General features: G+C 40.4%; 1 protein-coding gene across 3 annotated transcripts in view; it reads left to right on the plus strand.

The window, feature by feature from the left end:
• The first annotated feature begins 8 nt into the window (after positions 1-8).
• The window catches only part of ELP4 (elongator acetyltransferase complex subunit 4), a 194,784-nt gene continuing 177,291 nt past the window's right edge, over positions 9-17,501 (plus strand). For all 3 annotated transcript variants that reach the window (XM_075188034.1, XM_075188036.1, XM_075188035.1), the window contains exons 1-2: positions 9-214; positions 1,835-1,870. In XM_075188034.1, the coding sequence (XP_075044135.1) occupies positions 37-214; positions 1,835-1,870 (214 nt within the window). In that variant the 5' untranslated portion in view covers positions 9-36. The remainder of the gene's footprint in view (positions 215-1,834; positions 1,871-17,501) is intronic.

Genomic DNA, 17,501 nt, shown 5'->3' on the forward strand with positions numbered 1-17,501 from the left:
GTTCCCACAATGCAGCGCGTCACTGACGGGTGAAGCATGATGGCTGCGCCCGGTGTACGCGGCATGAGCGGCCGAGATGTGGCGACTGGGGGTGAGACCAGTTTCCGGAGGAAGGTGCGGGGGAAGCTCCCGGCTATTCGAGGAACCCGGCCCTCTGTGCATAATGGGCAGCTCCTGGTCTCCTCCGGGGTGTCCGCTCTGGATCACATATTAGGTGTGTGGTTGGCAGCAGTAGGTGTCATGGTAACTGGTACAGCATCACACGCTGCACCATTCAGACCAGTCTGCAAGAGCACAGTCTCACTTTGTAACAATGTTACCGTACAACTTACTGAAGAGACCCAATAAATGTATGTGTCTGCATATTAAAGTCGTTTTCTGATCAGTAGGTGCTTCTAAACCTGTCCAAATGGGACGATACTACACCCCAATCATATGTTGCTGCGTTCTAAATACTACTTATCAATTTATTTTAAAGAGAACCTATCACATTTGGGTTTATTAGTTGTTTTAAGTAGTTTCTCTATGTAGGTGCACAGAAAGGAAATTTCTTATTTTTTTTTGTATTTTCTCTGCTTGGGAGATTAGAAAAAATGATCCATGCTTGGACTTTACTGCAGAGTTGTCTCACATATGAATGGGAGTGAGTTTAATGCAGAATACAGACCAGCACCTCTTGAGACCATGCATTTCCATACAAAGCTTCATATTTTCTTACACACCTAACTTGTAAAAGTCATAGCATAAGAATAGACAGTGACAGCTGTATTAAAATACAGAATAAGAGAAATTGTACCATATGCCAGTATTTAAAAATATGGGCATTTTATGGACCTTTAAAATATGAGACCACCTGGAAATTATGTCCAGTTGGCGCCAACTGTATAGTTGGACCTAGCTATTAGATTGAATATTTTTTAAAGGCTCAAGATTTTTGGAAAATTTCCCACAAAAACATTTGATGAAAACTCCACAGAGCAGAATATGGGTGTAGTACAAAAATACCAACCACACCTGGAAATGCTCGTTTGTGAGTCCAGTGGTGCAAAGAACACAGACAATGGACCACTAAGTTCGTATTAACTACTGAGGTGATAGTGTCCGATTAATCATCTTTCACCATGTTCACCAGAAACTTCTGCAAATATCCAATGAGTGCATGTATGACTCAAACCTAAAGAACTCTACAGCCCAGAGATCTTGTTTACAGCATTGAATTATTAAGTAATGGTACTGAGGGATCATTTTAGCTACGTGTATGTTAAAGTATTTCTTTCTTGATGGTAGTGTTGTATTCCAGGGCTACAATGCCCCATCCACAGAACACGTGTTGGTTGCCAATGGTTTGAAAACAGAATGTTATCCATATATTAGGGCATTCTTAGTCACCAAATATGAATCCAGTTGAGCATTTGTTGCATAGTTTGGAACAGTGTCTGAGACATGTCCACCACCATCACCCAGGCTTCAGTTGAGTGACTTTCTTGTAGAAAACAGGTGCTGCATCCTTCCTGCACAGTTCCAGACATTGGTAGACTCAATGCCATGACGCTTACAGGCTTTGTAATATTATTCAAGTCTAGGGACTGTGAAGGCCATAATAAAACCTTAATCTTCCGTTCCTGTAAGTACATCATGATTGATTTTGAGGTATGTTTTGGATCATTGTCTTTCTGAAATAGCCAACCTCTATTCAGCTTCAATTTTTTCGCTGACATTAGGATTTGATGATAATTGATATACACACAAACACACAATTATATCTTGGTGCTGTAGCCAATACAGGGACAAGTATATTGAAGACATTTCTTTACGATTTATTTTTCCTCCACAGGTGGTGGTCTAGCTGTTGGAACACTACTTCTAATTGGTCAGTACCACTTTTTGTTAATTCTTTTTGGGGGTTTATAAAATGCTCTTAATTCTGTTTATGTGACCCTTCTGAAAGATGACAGGCCTTCTCTGATTTTATTTGACCATTGCTTTAGTGTATGGTTTCTATGTGAAAAAACAATGTTAAAATGGAACTGTTTAATGCCAGCAATAGTGACCTGGTTACTACTCAGATAAGCATATTTTTTATTTTGGACTATTGAAATAGAAACATAAACAATGAACAAAATATTGAAGATTAGACAAGCAATCACAAAAGGAATACAGTACAGGAAATTGCAAAGCATAAACAGATCAATTGTAATAAGCAAGTTTATTTTTAATGCCTCCAGATGCATCATTGTTTTACCAATACTGCATTATAAAATAAACACAGCTAATACTAACATCTAGTCATAGCAGGCAACATTTGAATACGCTTAAAGGTACATCTCTATACATATCTCTATACATATCTATCTGTCTATCTCCCAGCTGTTTGGTAGTTTGTTAGTCACATACTACCTATGTCTACATCCCCTCTGAAAACTTATTCACACTACTCAATTTAAGTCCAGTGACAAACTGTTCAAATCCGATGATGGCGGAGAGGGCTGCCATAGACAGATGACTTGCTTTGGTCAGCCCTCTGAACATGGAAGGAGCTTCAGGACATACAGGTGCTATAGCCACTCTACTACGGAGTGTATGTGCAATCCGCATACAGCTTAAGGGTTATATTTGCAGAATAAACCCTTCAGAGTTTATTTTGCACATTTAACTCCTAAAGATGGAACACTCCACTTAAGTGGAGCTTCCATTTACATTTTGCAACTGTAGTTTAATTATTACATCCATATGTATTTAGGACTAGTTTTCTGGGTACTGTTTTGCTTTAGGGAGGAATAATAGCTCCAATGGAAAATTCTAGAAAGGTATAAGCATATTTTGTGCCATGATTTTCTGCATATAATTACATTATTCTACCTAGCAAAACATATATCTGCCAATTGCACAATGCGCAATCTGAAAGTTGTCTCGTTTGTTATTGCCTGCCATCTCAAATTATTGAATATAAACTATTTTTAAATATAGTCTTCTAATGTGTGGTCTTGGCGACGTGAAACATTTTATTTTTTTTCTTAAAAGGAGAGATCCCCAAAAAGAACTATTATTAGAAAGAGGTTTAATCTGATTTGAATGAGTTCTCTGTACAGCGCTGCGGAATCAGCTTCCAAACTTGCTGTAAAGCAACAGTTACATGCTATGTACACAAGCTTGGATGCAAACTTGGCTTCTTCTGCAGAACTGACCGAACAGCATAAAAGATACATTTTCACTTTCAAAGTGAACCCACAACACTCTGCATCATTAGAGGATTAAATAGGATAACAGAATGCAGAGCATATGAAAATATGGTTAGCACGCAGATCTCAAGGGCATTTCCAATATCCAATAAAGCGTATGGAAAATACTTAACATATATTTGCATGAATAAGTTATTTATTTCTCCATCATTTACTAATGCAGCAGTCAGTTTGCTATACTCTTCCTTGTAACATTCATTTTTTTGTGCTGGGAACTCTTATGTGTTTAAAAGCTGCACACTTTATGTCTACATACAGCCATCACCAGGCCGCTTCCAAAACATTTAGCTCGTAAGACATTTCCAAAATGACCATAAAATGACATAAATGTGTCTTTATAATCGCAAACCAAGAAATGATCTTTCTAAATGGCTCAAAACTGTAATGATGTTTGTTTTGATGTTTTCTTCTCTCATCTGACAGACATGGATCAATAAATAGTTTACTTCTACATATGCTCGGTCTGTATATTTGCTTAAATGTGTCTACCTCAACTAATAGACGCAGTGTCTAGGCATTATGAAAGGTCGCCATCGTGGTGCTATCATTCGTCCCCACTGCCTTTTTCTACTTAAAAGAGTTCTACACCTAGGGGTATATTTACTAAACTGCGGGTTTGAAATGGAGATGTTGCCTATAGCAACCAATCAGATTCTAGCTGTCATTTTGTAGACTGTACTAAATAAATGATAACTAAAATCTGATTGGTTGCTATAGGCAACATCCCCACTTTTTCAAACCCGCAGTTTAGTAAAATATACCCCCTAATCTTTTTATTTAACGTATCTCAATATTTGCCTACTCTCCTGGAATGTCCGGAGACTACAGAATTTCAATGATTAGACCACCCTTCCAGATCCAATCCAATTTTCTTGTGAAGTGGGGGGGAGGGTGGGGGCACTGCCGTGATTCCCTGCTAATCGTGTCATCGCGGCCCTGCTGTGTTATGACTTGAATTGCACAGCAAGGACGGTGCTGTGATGGCGTAAATTGCACCGCTCATCCCCTGCACGTGCCCCATTGGACTTCCTTTCTGGGATCTCCTGGAGGTGAAGATCCCAAAAGTAGGCAAGTATGGCCTTTCTCACGCCCCATAAGAGTACCTTATTTTAATTATTAGACAATATATAGTACCTTATACCCATGATCCTGTACTGACCACTACAGTTTATGGCTTGTAAGCTTATATCTAATATCATTTGGTAGAGATCCCAGGATGTCGCTGTGCCGGCTCCCTGGATGTCGCTGTGTTGCGCTCCCTGGATGTCGCTGTGCTGCGCTCCCTGGATGTCGCTGTGCTGCGCTCCCTGGATGTCGCTGTGCTGCGCTCCCTTGTCATCTTTAAAATTTGCATAGATGTCAGGGGAGCATAGGAACACTGAGGGCTAGATTTACTAAGCTGCGGGTTTGAAAAAGTGGGGATGTTACCTATAGCAACCAATCAGATTCTAGCTGTCATTTTGTAGAATGTACTAAATAAATAAAAGCTAGAATCTGATTGGTTGCTATAGGCAACATCCCCACTTTTTCAAACCCGCAGCTTAGTAAATCTAGCCCTGAATCTTGGACATTCCATCTAAGTTGTAATACTGAGGTGAAAGCAGCAGTGGATCATGGTTATTAGGGAAATTATGGCTAATGTCTAATAGTAAAATAAGGTACTATACATGTAGCATGGGATATGAAAAATAAAACACGTTGGACAACCATTTAAAGTGCAGAAAGGAGAAGATATATATATATATATATATATATATATATATATATATATATATATATATATTTGTAGCTATTGGAACCTTGCTATATATTGGTAGCATTTTATTTCCTGTCTTAAGTGTTTTGGGGATATGGTGCCTAACTACAAATCGTGCACTTGACAGGTACATTAGTGCTCTACTTGCAGTTCCTACAGTATCTTTTTGCTTATTTGGTGTCCGGTCACAATCATACTATTGTATGTGTGAGTATAAGTATTGCTGACTGATTTTCCGTAGAGGCAGAAGGCAGGGAAGATGAACAATACGGCACCTACCTAGGTGAAGTCTGATCCTGAACTTCTCCTCTACTTAATGTAGGACCTCTCTGTTCTCCCTCTCAGATGTATATTTGATTGTCCACTATTTATTCTCACTGCTCTTTATGTCAAGATATTACCTGTATGAATGTATGGCTATAAGTTTCATTATTATTTAATTTTTAGTGCCAGCATACTCCCCAGCGCTTTACAGTCAGGAAAGTTTTTCAGTGTTTTGTGCGAAACACTTGTGTATTGTGCAGATGTTTCATAGATGCACGTAACAGGATTTGATTACAGATTGGATGTGGGAGGGAAAGGACAGTTCTGAAACAGAAATGTCTGCTAAGTAGCTTTTATTGACTGGTAGAAAAGATTATTAGTTCAGTTTTTGGAAGATTGAGTTTGAGGTGGAGAGAGGACATCCGAGATGAAATAGTAGACATGCATAATAGAGTCAACAGAGATGGTGAGAGATCTGGAAAGGAAAAATAAGTTTGGATGTCATCCACATAGGGGCCGATTCTATTCAGCCAGATTAGTGTAGGAATAACGTGGCGCTAATTGTATTACCGTTAATACTGTAATTTTAACCCGGACTTTTACAAAAAAACCAGCATTAAAATGACAATATTATCTGTAATACTGAGCACTGTTACTATAGTAATGGTAATAATGTGCAGGCTACGTTATTCCTAGAATACCGTAGCCGAATTGAATCGGTCCCATAGAGTTTATCCTGAAACCCAAAGGAACTTATTAGTTCTCGTAGAGAAGTGGTATAGATAGAGAAGACAGTGGTCTAGGACTGAGCCTTATGACGTGATGGGATGTAGGTCAGGTGGGCAGGTAGTAGACTGGGGGAAGAAGGAGAGTAGGTTCCTCGTCTTTATTTGTTTGATCAAATATAAGGTATTAGGTGCCAGAGGGTGCAGTAAAAGGAATTGAGAAAGTTGTTGCTGGAGGAAGAGGATACAACTTGAGAACTCTCTAATCTCGTCCTTGAAGTGGGAAGCAGGGGTTACTGTTGGAGGGTTGAAAAGAGATTTAAATGTATTAAAGTGGTGTTTGGAGTTAAAAGTCTGAGTAGATACGAGAGATTGCAGGCATCATGCTCCTCAGTCATTTATATACTGCTGCAGATTCCGCAGCGCCTGGCATAATCATATAAAAGAGACGTACATAAAAACAGTATACTTAATAACAGGAACAAGGGCATAGTAGAGCAGAATAATAAATGCATTGATACAATTAACAAACATACCATACAGATAGAATTCAGCACAAGACACGACAGAGACAAACAAGGACGACAGAGTGGACAGACAAGAGAAATGGGGTAGAGGATCCTGTCTGTCGGAGCTTACATTCTAGAGGGAGGGGGGAGTGAGAGACCGTGGGAGCAAACAGGACATTAATCTTAGCAGTCCAGGTGGGAAGCGAAGGAGGTAGAGACTAAACAGTGAAAGTTGCAAAAATCATATTTGTTTGGCAGTGTCTGGAGCATTTTGTTAGGGGTGGTTAATAGCAGTATATTTGAGGAAGTCATTAGAGGTCCGAGACGTAATGATATTCTTCTTTCCGGGAGACGTAACTGAAGAAAACTCATTTGTTGTGTAAAACTAAAATCAACATGTTGCATATGTGTGAGGATGTAGATATATATATTGATATTGATATATTATTGTGTCTATACCTATATATGTTTGAACTGTCACGTGTTTACTTCACATGTTTTAATGCAAATATAACATTCGCTGAACGTTCCGTTTGCCTTAATATTAATAGAATGTGCAGTTCTTTTGGGAATACATTGGACCCCACGTATGCTTTAATAAAATGTCTGCACTGAATTGCATATCACACATGTGTTGGTATGGACTAGCCCGATTCTGTCATTTTCTAGTACAGTCCTGATTGATTGCTACGTGTTACACCTTGTCCATATAGCACTATGGTGTTAAATAATCCCAATTGTCTTATAGCTATGGCAGATCTGTGTAGAACTCTACCGGTGTCTTAATTAATTCCATACTTGATCACTCTCTTTATGCACTCGCTCAATGTGCTGGCTGTGGTAACTTATTGAGCGTTTTAATACAGTGTGTTTCATAACATTGTTATATTTTCTATTGAATAAATCATTTAAAGGATCAGTGAGGTTTTGTTATCATCCAGTTCCGTACTGTACTGATTGGATAATGTCTGTGTGAAATCCTGTTGTGAGATTAACTCGGATAAACTGCGCTTGCTATGGAACCAGGGTTAAAACCTCTTGGTAAAAGCTTCCAATGTTTTATATACATTAACCTGTGCAGAAGGGGGTTCTCCTTACGCTGTTAAGCAGCAATAAATTGCTTTATTGTAAGATTAGCTTCTTTTGAAAATCAAAAGCTTGCCTTCATTATTTGACACACACATTATCTTGGTTAATTTAACCACTTAATGGTAGATTTTGGGCATTAAACTGTTTATTTTAATTGTCCTGGTTCTCTGGAGATGCTATAATACAGTAGCTTAGTGAATGGCTGTTGAAAACAGATACATATATTTACTAACGTGGGATTTTTCTAGGTCTCTACAGTGTTATTTGAATGCTCGTACTCTGAATTAAGACCTCTAAACAAGGCTGTAATTGGCATTGTTATGGAAACTGCACACACACATAGACAGAATGTCATGTTTATAAAGGCTGTATATTCTTATGGTTCATTAAGCTATGCATTAATGAGTGCACCTAGCTGTTTTATACGTGTACATTGAGAACTTTAATATACTTAGTTGCTTTTAACATTCTGCACTTGTGGATGCTGCAGGTCGCCTATCATTAAGGCTTTGCGGGGCTACTGTGCAAATCAGTGCGACAAGTACTTAATGTTGTTTTTATTTTTTTCCAGTAGCGAGTTAAACAAGGCCTCCAAATGTGTCTGTGATTTTTAGACAGGACCAAACACGAACCAAACCGCGCAATGGCCCTAGCTATTTTAATTAGTCGACACAATTTCCTTTAGGTATGTAATTTAACCTGACTGTTCTGGGTTCCCTTAACATGTCAATATAATTGACTTTATCACCTTGTATAAGTTTCGAAGGGTAATCTCCGCTGAGATGCAAAACAGTTGATTTGCCAAATGTAATTATACGAAAGGCGAGTTGTCAAAATTCACCTTTCCTGCACATTTGGCCCGGCGCCAAATTCAGTAACATATATGTTTGCCAAATTGTGTTGTCGTGTGCATATTAAATGCAGCTGACACAGGTTGAAAATCCCAGCGCCTCGTGGCCATAGACGTGTGAAATAACTCATTGGGGAATTCAAGGTACTTGACATTGCTTAACCGCCTGAGTGTATGGAGAACAGTGATATGTCTTGTTCTGTCTGCTCTGTCAAGTGTCGGCAATAGGAGCTAAATAAAAAAAACAAAACAGTGGTATAAATGTGATTGTGAGGTTTCTGTGGTGTCACGGTGCATTTGCAGCATTCAGATTGCCTTTTTCTGGCGCTAAGTTGTTTTGCTATTAATTTGCAAAGCTGATTTCAGGTAAGAACATTTCTCTCTCTCTCTCTCTCTATGGGACTAATTTACTAGTCTCCCAGATGCAAAGCCAGTGGGAAAAAGATTGAAAAGGAATCCCCCAGAAATGAACACCATAGATGTCTGGTATATTTATTATGTATATTATTATATTCTTATGTTTTGTTAACCCTTTCCCTGGAATATGTCAGAGCATGGAAATTCTTTAAAAGATTGGACGGCTTCTAAAATAGTTTTCTGCGTTAAAATAGTTTTATTGAAGGGACACAAATTACAAAATAAGGTTTATGTGGTTTTCTCTTACCTTTTTTTATTTATTATAATGATGGTTGTAATATAAATTTATAACACGTAATGGATTAGTAAGCAAAACAGAAGGGTCAGATTTTACCGTGGTCGTTGATTAGGATGCGCCAGAGTAAGATTAATGCCCCAACGCCCCTAGGCAAGGTACTAGGTTGTCCCACCGTCTTCCCACGGGACATTTCCACCATTCCATTCTATTTACAGTACTTACCCTATACATGTCCCCAATATTTTTTCTCTGTTTTTCTCCAAGTACATTATAACACGTATATGGCTATATTCATACAGTCCTCCAGACAGCTGGGACTGAGCACACGTGTGGCACAAGAAATAAGCACAGAATTTTAATAGGCAAACCAAGGGGGGTTTCCTAGTGCCTGGAAAACCCCCCCCTCCAAGTCTGGGGCACTGTATAATTGAGGTGGCTGGACCCTGACCCCGCTTCACACGGATCTGCTTGAAAAAGGGAGAGCTGCGTGCACCTAACAGTAGTGCACGCAGCATTGCCCATGTATATTATGGGGATAGGAAGAGTTGGAGAGCAGCCAAGCACTGTCTAAAATTATAGCCACGACCCCATGCATGCTGGTCACGTCCAGTGGCGGCGTGGTGTGGAAACCCCCATCTACAAATCCTGCGTTTGCCCCTGAACTTTGTCCCTGATACCCTCATCCAATCCACACACACAGTGTCCCGGGTAGAACAGAATTTTCCTGCCACCCTCTTACGCCCACATCATCATAGAAGGGAACACCTTCATACAACCCGGCATGCTCCAGCATTTGTGGCACTACAAGCTCCATTATACCAGGCAATATTCCCAGGCTGCCCAGACCAGGGCGCTGGTTCCGCACAGCCTACCAAGGGCCCACTTTGCCTAGCGGGTGATTTGGCTCTGGCATTCGTACCGAAATGCCTCCTCTCCCCCCCCCCCCCCCCCCCCCCTACTGTGAAATGAAAGGACATCAAATGTCAGTTTTCTGTGATAATATAAAATCATGAGAATATAAGGAGTAGTGTTTGAAAAATAAACTAAAAGGTTTTAGTATTTTATATGTTTGGGTAATTTTAGTTTTTTGGGGTTTTTTTTATGCGTTTTCCTTCGTAGTTACCTGACTAGACAGGCATATTTTTAGCATTTTTTACTATGCTTTTTTACTATGCTAGCTAAACAACAATAACTTTTATGTATTTTTAAGGTAGAGTACAAGGTGTTTTGATATGTAAAGCTAGTGACCCCCCCCAGTGACCATGAACATAACTAGTTAAGCAGCTTCTTTAAAAGTTTGGTTAACAATCAGGGCTGAATTAGGTCACTACTGTCCAATGATTTCTTCACACATTATCATTAATACTAACCTGTCTCACAACATTCTAAACCCATCTTACGTCCTCCTTTAGTGGGTGAACAATACAATACTAGGTGAATTCATTTTTAACCTGGATTTTTGCTCGCAACCCAAAATCAGCGTTAAAATTACCGCACTAACGGTTTTGTTTTAAAATCGGATGTACATGATCTCATTCTCCCACTGTGCAGACACTGCTCTCCCATTACACTAGGCTTGCTCCGATACCCGTGGAGAACAAAGCCAGGATTTGGAATGTGGAACCGCATCCACTGACCTGCCTGCGTTGTAGGGAAAAAACATTTTTTTTCAGTGCAGGCAGACTGGCTCTGTGAGGACTAATAATGTGGGTATGTTATTGATTGCTATGGTCACCTAACCATAAATACAGACACACATAGATGGTACAGTGTGCCCTTGAGAAGCAGTGACCAACTGAAACAGTGATGCCACAGCTATTATACATTATGGCAGTGTGCCATGATACCTAGTGGAAAACATACTTTAACACAGTGGCGGAACTACCATTGGTGCAGCAGATGCGGTGCATTGGGGCCCATGGAGATAATGGGGCCCGCTGCACGGGGAACTAACGAGCTGTGGGCCCCAGTTCTCTCCACCCCGCTTGCTTGCATCGGGGCCCACAGCTCGCTAGTTTCACCTCTGCTTTTCTATCAGTACAAGAAAGGATTTTCCATAAACAGTACTATGGCCAAATCTCCTCCTCCGGTTCTTGGGGAGCCCCTCCCCTGGCAGCTAGGAAATCCGCAGACCACCCTCATCTCTCTCTGGAGCAGTGATGATCTGATGCGGTGAACGAAGGAGAGCCGCCTGCTGAAATGTTTAAAAACACACAAAGTACAAACTAAAGGTGCGTGTATTATAATATAATAAACATTGTGTCTTTTATCAATGACTAATGGTGAGTCAAATGCATAAAATGTGGAGGCCTGTTTAGTTGTTGCTTTTGATTTTTCGTAAATGTGGGCAGCACGGTGGCTCAGTGGTTAACACTTCTGCCTCACAGCACTGGGGTCATGAGTTTGATTCCTGGCTATGGCCTTATCTGTGTGGAGTGTGTATGTTCTCCCCATGTTTGCGTGGGTTTCCTCCGGGTGCTCTGGTTTCCTCCCACACTCCAAAAACATACTAGTAGGTTAATTGGCTGCTTTTAAATTGCCTTTAGTCTCTCACAGTCTGTCTGTGTGTGTGTGTGTGTGTGTGTGTGTGTGTGTGTGTATGTTGGGGATTTAGACTGTAAGCTCCAGTGGGGCAGGGACTGATGTGAGTGAGTTCTCTGTACAGCGCTGCGGAATTAGTGGCTCTATATAAATAAATAGATGATGATAAATGCTAAATATATTATTATTTAGATAAGGTTTTCCTCTCCTTGTTTTTTTTGTGGGCACCTAAATAATCCTACAGTGAGTGTAGATGTTCAGGGATGGTCTGTGTGTCTGCTGTACCAGCCAGAGGTAATATGCCATTTTGATTGCAGATGCTGGCAGAGGAGCGGAATTAAAATAAAAAAAAAAAACAAAAAAAAAAAACCTCTTACCCAGAATGGCATCTAAATATAGAGATTTGTGGCCTTGCTTTGGATGCCAGGGGCATTGACTGAACAGAACAAGCTTAAATGCCAACGCTGCCACTGCAGGCTATGCTGCGAAGGAGGTGATTCTGAATGCAGAGCAGGAGTACAGGCAGCAAACTCAGGGACATAAATAATTTGGGACAGTTCATGTTTATATCATTTCTAATGCAAGCCAGAGCTGGGCAAACATATGCTGCCTGCCACGGCGCTCACAGCTCCCTATCCTGCTCCAAACTGCGGCCAGGTAAACCATTGTGGTCACTTTACATACACGCTTTACGGTGTGTGTGTGTGTATATATATATATATATATATTATACACAAGTACACATATAATGTATACACAATTTATAGAAATATATTTCAAATGTATTCTAATATTTGGAGAGTAATGGTGACTGGTTATAAAAGTGATCTGTGCAGTACAAGCAACTTTATCATCACCACCATTTATTTATATAGCGCCACTGATTCCGCAGCGCTGTACAGAGAACTCACTCACATCAGTCCCTGCCCCACTGGAGCTTACAGTCTAAATTTCCTAACACACAGACAGAGAGAGAGAGAGACTAGGGTCAATTTTGATAGCAGCCAATTAAGCTACCAGTATGTTTTTGGAGTGTGGGAGGAAACCAGAGCACCCTGAGGAAACCCACGCAAACACGGGGAGAACATACAAACGCCACACAGATGAGGCCATGGTCGGGAATTGAACTCATGACCCCAGTGCTGTGAGGCAGAAGTGCTAACCACTGAGCCACCGTGCTTTATTTGTTTAAAATTAAAACTTGTGTATTATAATGTTAGCCACTTACTTCAAAACTACATTAAAAGTCACTTCTGGATTCTGCTATGGAAACAGAACTCCCGGTTGACTTCAGATATCTTTATATTTAACAGAAGAGCATATATTATTTCTATTGTAATACATATTAATGGATATTTTCAATTAAAATTTCTGTAAATGGTCACCACGTAGCCGAATTGTCAAGACCCCCTGGGCTGTAATATCTAGTACATAAAATTATTATGAAAAAAGATACTTGCCATTTAAGTAAGGTTTGTCACTTCCTGTGTGGTCCTCTTACAGAGTACAGACTTTAGAAGTTATAATATTCCAAAGATGTTCTTGGCGTGCCGATATTGATATTCCTGTTGGTCGCAGGCAAAAATGTCTCAGCTGGGGTGAATATATAGTTGATAGAATTAATTCCTGTCCCGTGGGTGTGTGTTAGTGCAGCATGAAGTGAGTGTCTTAATTTGTAATGTTTCTAGTATGGAGGGTGCGGGTTTGTTTCTAAATAAGTTGTTCATCTCTTCAAGTGGTAACAGTCTGCACAGCTCTATTTTATAATTAGTACCCAAGGTGCATGCTCCAACTCCCCCAGTGCAATGCTAAAGCCTGTGCTGGGGGCCCTGTACTTGTTACCCTTCCCAAAAGGAAAAGGGGCCCGTTCTACCACATCCCTGGCAGTCAGAAGATCCCGCAGAGAGATAAGGGTCTTCAGGTCTCGTTGCTGAAGCTAAGGGGGGGGAGGCCATGACATCGGGACCCCTGATGCCTAATGGAGCCTTAGGGAGCAAGGGTCTTCTGGCTTACCTCCACTGCAGGGCTTGGATGAGCCCTTTTCTCCTCGAGTTTGACTGAAGCTTCACTCAGGGAACTGCTTCTTCTGCTCCCCATAAAAGGATGAAGCCTCCAATAACACCGGGAGAGGGTAATCCATGAGGGTCTGTACCCAAAACCTTTGTTGTCTACAAGCAAATAGACACAGGCACACATAAACATGATAAGTGTTTAAGTGCTATGCAGTAATAGATAAAAAATTAAAAGGTGCCCGTAGGCCCCGGCCTAACAGCTTGTGAGGTTTAAGAGTTCTCTTGCCAAGGCAAAGAAATAAAAAGTGATATCCGTCTCAAAAAGTGCTGGTGCTGGAGCATTCGTGCACTTCTCCTCCCAGCAGTGCATCTACAGGCACCTCCGGCCCTGATTACCAGGAGCACGTACAGCATCTCGGGCTCTAGACACCACCGGCCTTCTGGCACCAGAACAAGGCAGGCTGCCCAATCGCGCAGTGGCGTCTCGTTGCTACTAGAACGGAACTACACTTCAACTTAGCCATTAGGCCGAGTAGTGAGCAAGACCTACCTTCTACTTGGAATCCATTGACTGAAAGGTCACAGATAGGGGCCAAAATGTATATATTATACATGTACTCAACAATCTCTATAGCAGATTTGCTGGTGAGATTACAAACTTTATAACTTTTTACGTAGTGCCCAAGACTATCCCCACTTGCCCAAGATTAAGCATACCATGTTAGCGCCTGCTGCATGTAAGTGACATGATACCTCTGACTATGCTAAGATCCCTTCTGGCTGATGCCTTGCTGCCTGCTAGTCGTGGGGCTTTAAGCTGCGTGCTCTGCTGTTTGTAATGCAAAGAGGAGAAATGCTATGGCAATACGCCATACACTTTATGTTTTTAATAAATCTGCATTGGAAAATCCTGATAAGACAGTAAATGCATACTTGCCAACCTTTCCAATTTGGCCTCCGGGAGATAGGGGGGGAGGTCGGTCTATGAGGGTGGGGCTCTGCGAATCGTGTCACGAAGGCTTCTAATCCTGCCCACTTCTCCCTTAGATGCGGGAGAATGCCTTACTCTCCCGAGAGTCTCCTAGACATTCCGGGAGAGTTGGCATGAATGAGTAAATGTTACTGTCATGTTTCATATATGAACAGTCCTGTTTTGAGGTCTGTTGTTTGAATTCACATGAAAATACTGATCAATGTACTAGTTTGCGTTAAAAAAAAAAAAAAAGTGATCAAATCCATAGAAAGTCAAATGTTGCATTGGATCATTGACTTTGATATTAAAGAATAGCTAAACATAAAATGAATGTTGTCTCTATGAAAACAGCTGCTTATACCATTCACATATACACCTGTAAAGTCTCTGAGATGAAGTCATAGTGAGGGAAGATTTTTTCCACTATACAGCAAACTTCCATATCAGTGTCTTGTACTTAGCTCATAGCAAATGTAAGTACAGTGCTTTGTATCCAGTTTTGTCGTAGTATGTAAACTTCAGTTTGTATAAGTTAGCAGTAGCTCTTTTGTATAAATTACATTCACTTCGGGTTTAATGGTCATATTACAGAATAACGATAATGTTGTTGGAATTTGTGTTGTCAGTAAATTGCATGCACTTGGTATGTACCATGTTAACATTACACACTTCATGTCAGTGTAGTTACACTGACCCCTGTTGCAGCTAGTAGGTTAATAAAGAGCATTTATCTTCCTTGTCTATTTCTCCCTCCTCAATAATAGCCCAGTTATCTTACATAGGCTCCCAGCCCTGAATGGCAGCCCACTATTGAAGCCCGCATACAATAGACAGAGTCGCAGAGGACCCACATGTCTGCACTTTAGATCTTTTTGAAAACAACAAGTTTAGTGACCTAGAAATGAATCAATAAAAAGCCATTTTCTATGTGGCAAATTGAAGAACTGAAGGATTCTTGCAGATGCATTGACTTTAAAGCTTTCTTCAGACACGTATAATCCTCAGAGCGGAGGAGAGGATTCTGGGAGGTGTTTAGATTGCATCCTGTCAGTTCACTTTGCAGCGATCACTTCCATTCCTGAACTGCAGCTTATCTGCAATGGGAGGCATGGAGGTTTATCTTATTGTTCAGTATTCATCCATCACCCGTTTTTAAGTCGCTCTGTAATTGTGTGTGAACATTGTGTGTATTTGTGCATGGATACAATAATAGCTTCTCTTTGTTTTTAAAGGGAGGGCATATAATTACATTGTATCTGATAATTTATCACAGTGATTATTACAAATATTGTCACCTGTGGGAAATTGGTCTTTTTTACAAAGTACCTTGTGCAATATACATGTGTGTCCCTGTTTTCCCCTAATGCTGGGGAGAGCATAAAATGGCACATCGGGTTTGCAAATAACTGGACAGCGTCCCTCTCATTCTGGATACTGCACCATTCTCTCTGCTCCCTACGTCACAGCTGCCTTAAAAGCCACCAGGAGTGACCATACCATAGTAGGTGGCTGGGTTTGGAAGCCAAGTTCCGCTATTTGCATATATATCGTGCATTGTTTATGTATGCTCCCTCCTGGGTGAAGCCTGCATAGAGGGACTCCAATTTTAAGGTTAGTCTAAGGTCAGTGAACCTTATTGTTTTATTAACTTCCACATTCTCATCCATAGAAAGCGAAACATTCTGCTCTCACTGCTCTGAATGACGAGGCCACTGTGCTTCTATTAGGTCATTGTTGGCTCCCGATAGAGACCCCCAATCAGGTTCTACATTGGGACAATAATCTAGAATACTGTACACTGCGATGATAGAAATAAAGAAAGCAACTAAGCTACTTTATCTGCTGTGCTCTAGTAGTATAAATATACTCCATCAGAATCCCATCTCTATACCATTACTATATCGCCAGTAGGATCTGTATCAATCACCTTAGAATCTAAGTTGATTGATACAGATCCTACTGGCGATATAGTAACAGTTTAGGTATTTAATTTATACTTGTATGCACGTACTACTACCCTATGTTTATAAGAACTTGGAAAGCAGCAGAGTATCTGTACAGCAGGTTACAATTCCCTACCTGTCAGATAAAATGAGTGCTGCTTTTACTAGTCACTTACGGGTCAGTATTTGACTTTTCTATAGGATGATTGCATTAGTATACATTTCTCGGAGCCATACAAATTAAATTCAAACATCCAACCGGAGTCTCAGTCCTGAACTCGGTCTAGGCTTTGTGGCTGATAATCACCTTGCATAATGTCGCTGCTGTTAGAATGTGGTAATTAGCGTTTCACAAGTGTTGTTACCAAAAAGAAAAAAAGTGGTTTCTCTTGGGAAGTAAAGTGTGAACTGTACAATTTTAAAACAACACAATGTTTAATAGGGTGTCATAGCTGTGTTCTTAAAATACATGTTTATGTTCAGGTATACAGTATTTCCATGCTTGTCATCCTGCAATAACAATGCTTGAAAGTTTGCTCACTTAAGAGTTAAAATAGCTTTGGAAAAAGGAAAGTACACTTGTTGCTCATTTTGTGGGGGTAACTAATATTCATGAGAACACAAGTAGAGACATGACAAAGACCTGAAGATCGGACAGGACATCTGTGAGGTCACCTCTGAAACATCAGACCAAAGGGATGATGGTCTCTAAGGACATGACCACATCAATTGGTTCCCAGAACTGTATTGTTATATCGATCTATAATTTAATAATGTAGTAAACTTGGTGATGTGTTTTTAGCTTGTGTAGTCTGTCATTAGTCGGAGTAAGCTGTCCAGGGATTGCTAACTGGACATCAACCCAACTAGTTATTTTCCATTGGAGATATCTCCAATTCCCATTACTGCCTGGACTAAAGACCGGAGTGTTGTATAGATGAATGT

Source organism: Mixophyes fleayi, chromosome 10 (assembly GCF_038048845.1).
Source record: "Mixophyes fleayi isolate aMixFle1 chromosome 10, aMixFle1.hap1, whole genome shotgun sequence".
In the NCBI taxonomy this organism is placed as follows: domain Eukaryota; kingdom Metazoa; phylum Chordata; class Amphibia; order Anura; family Limnodynastidae; genus Mixophyes; species Mixophyes fleayi.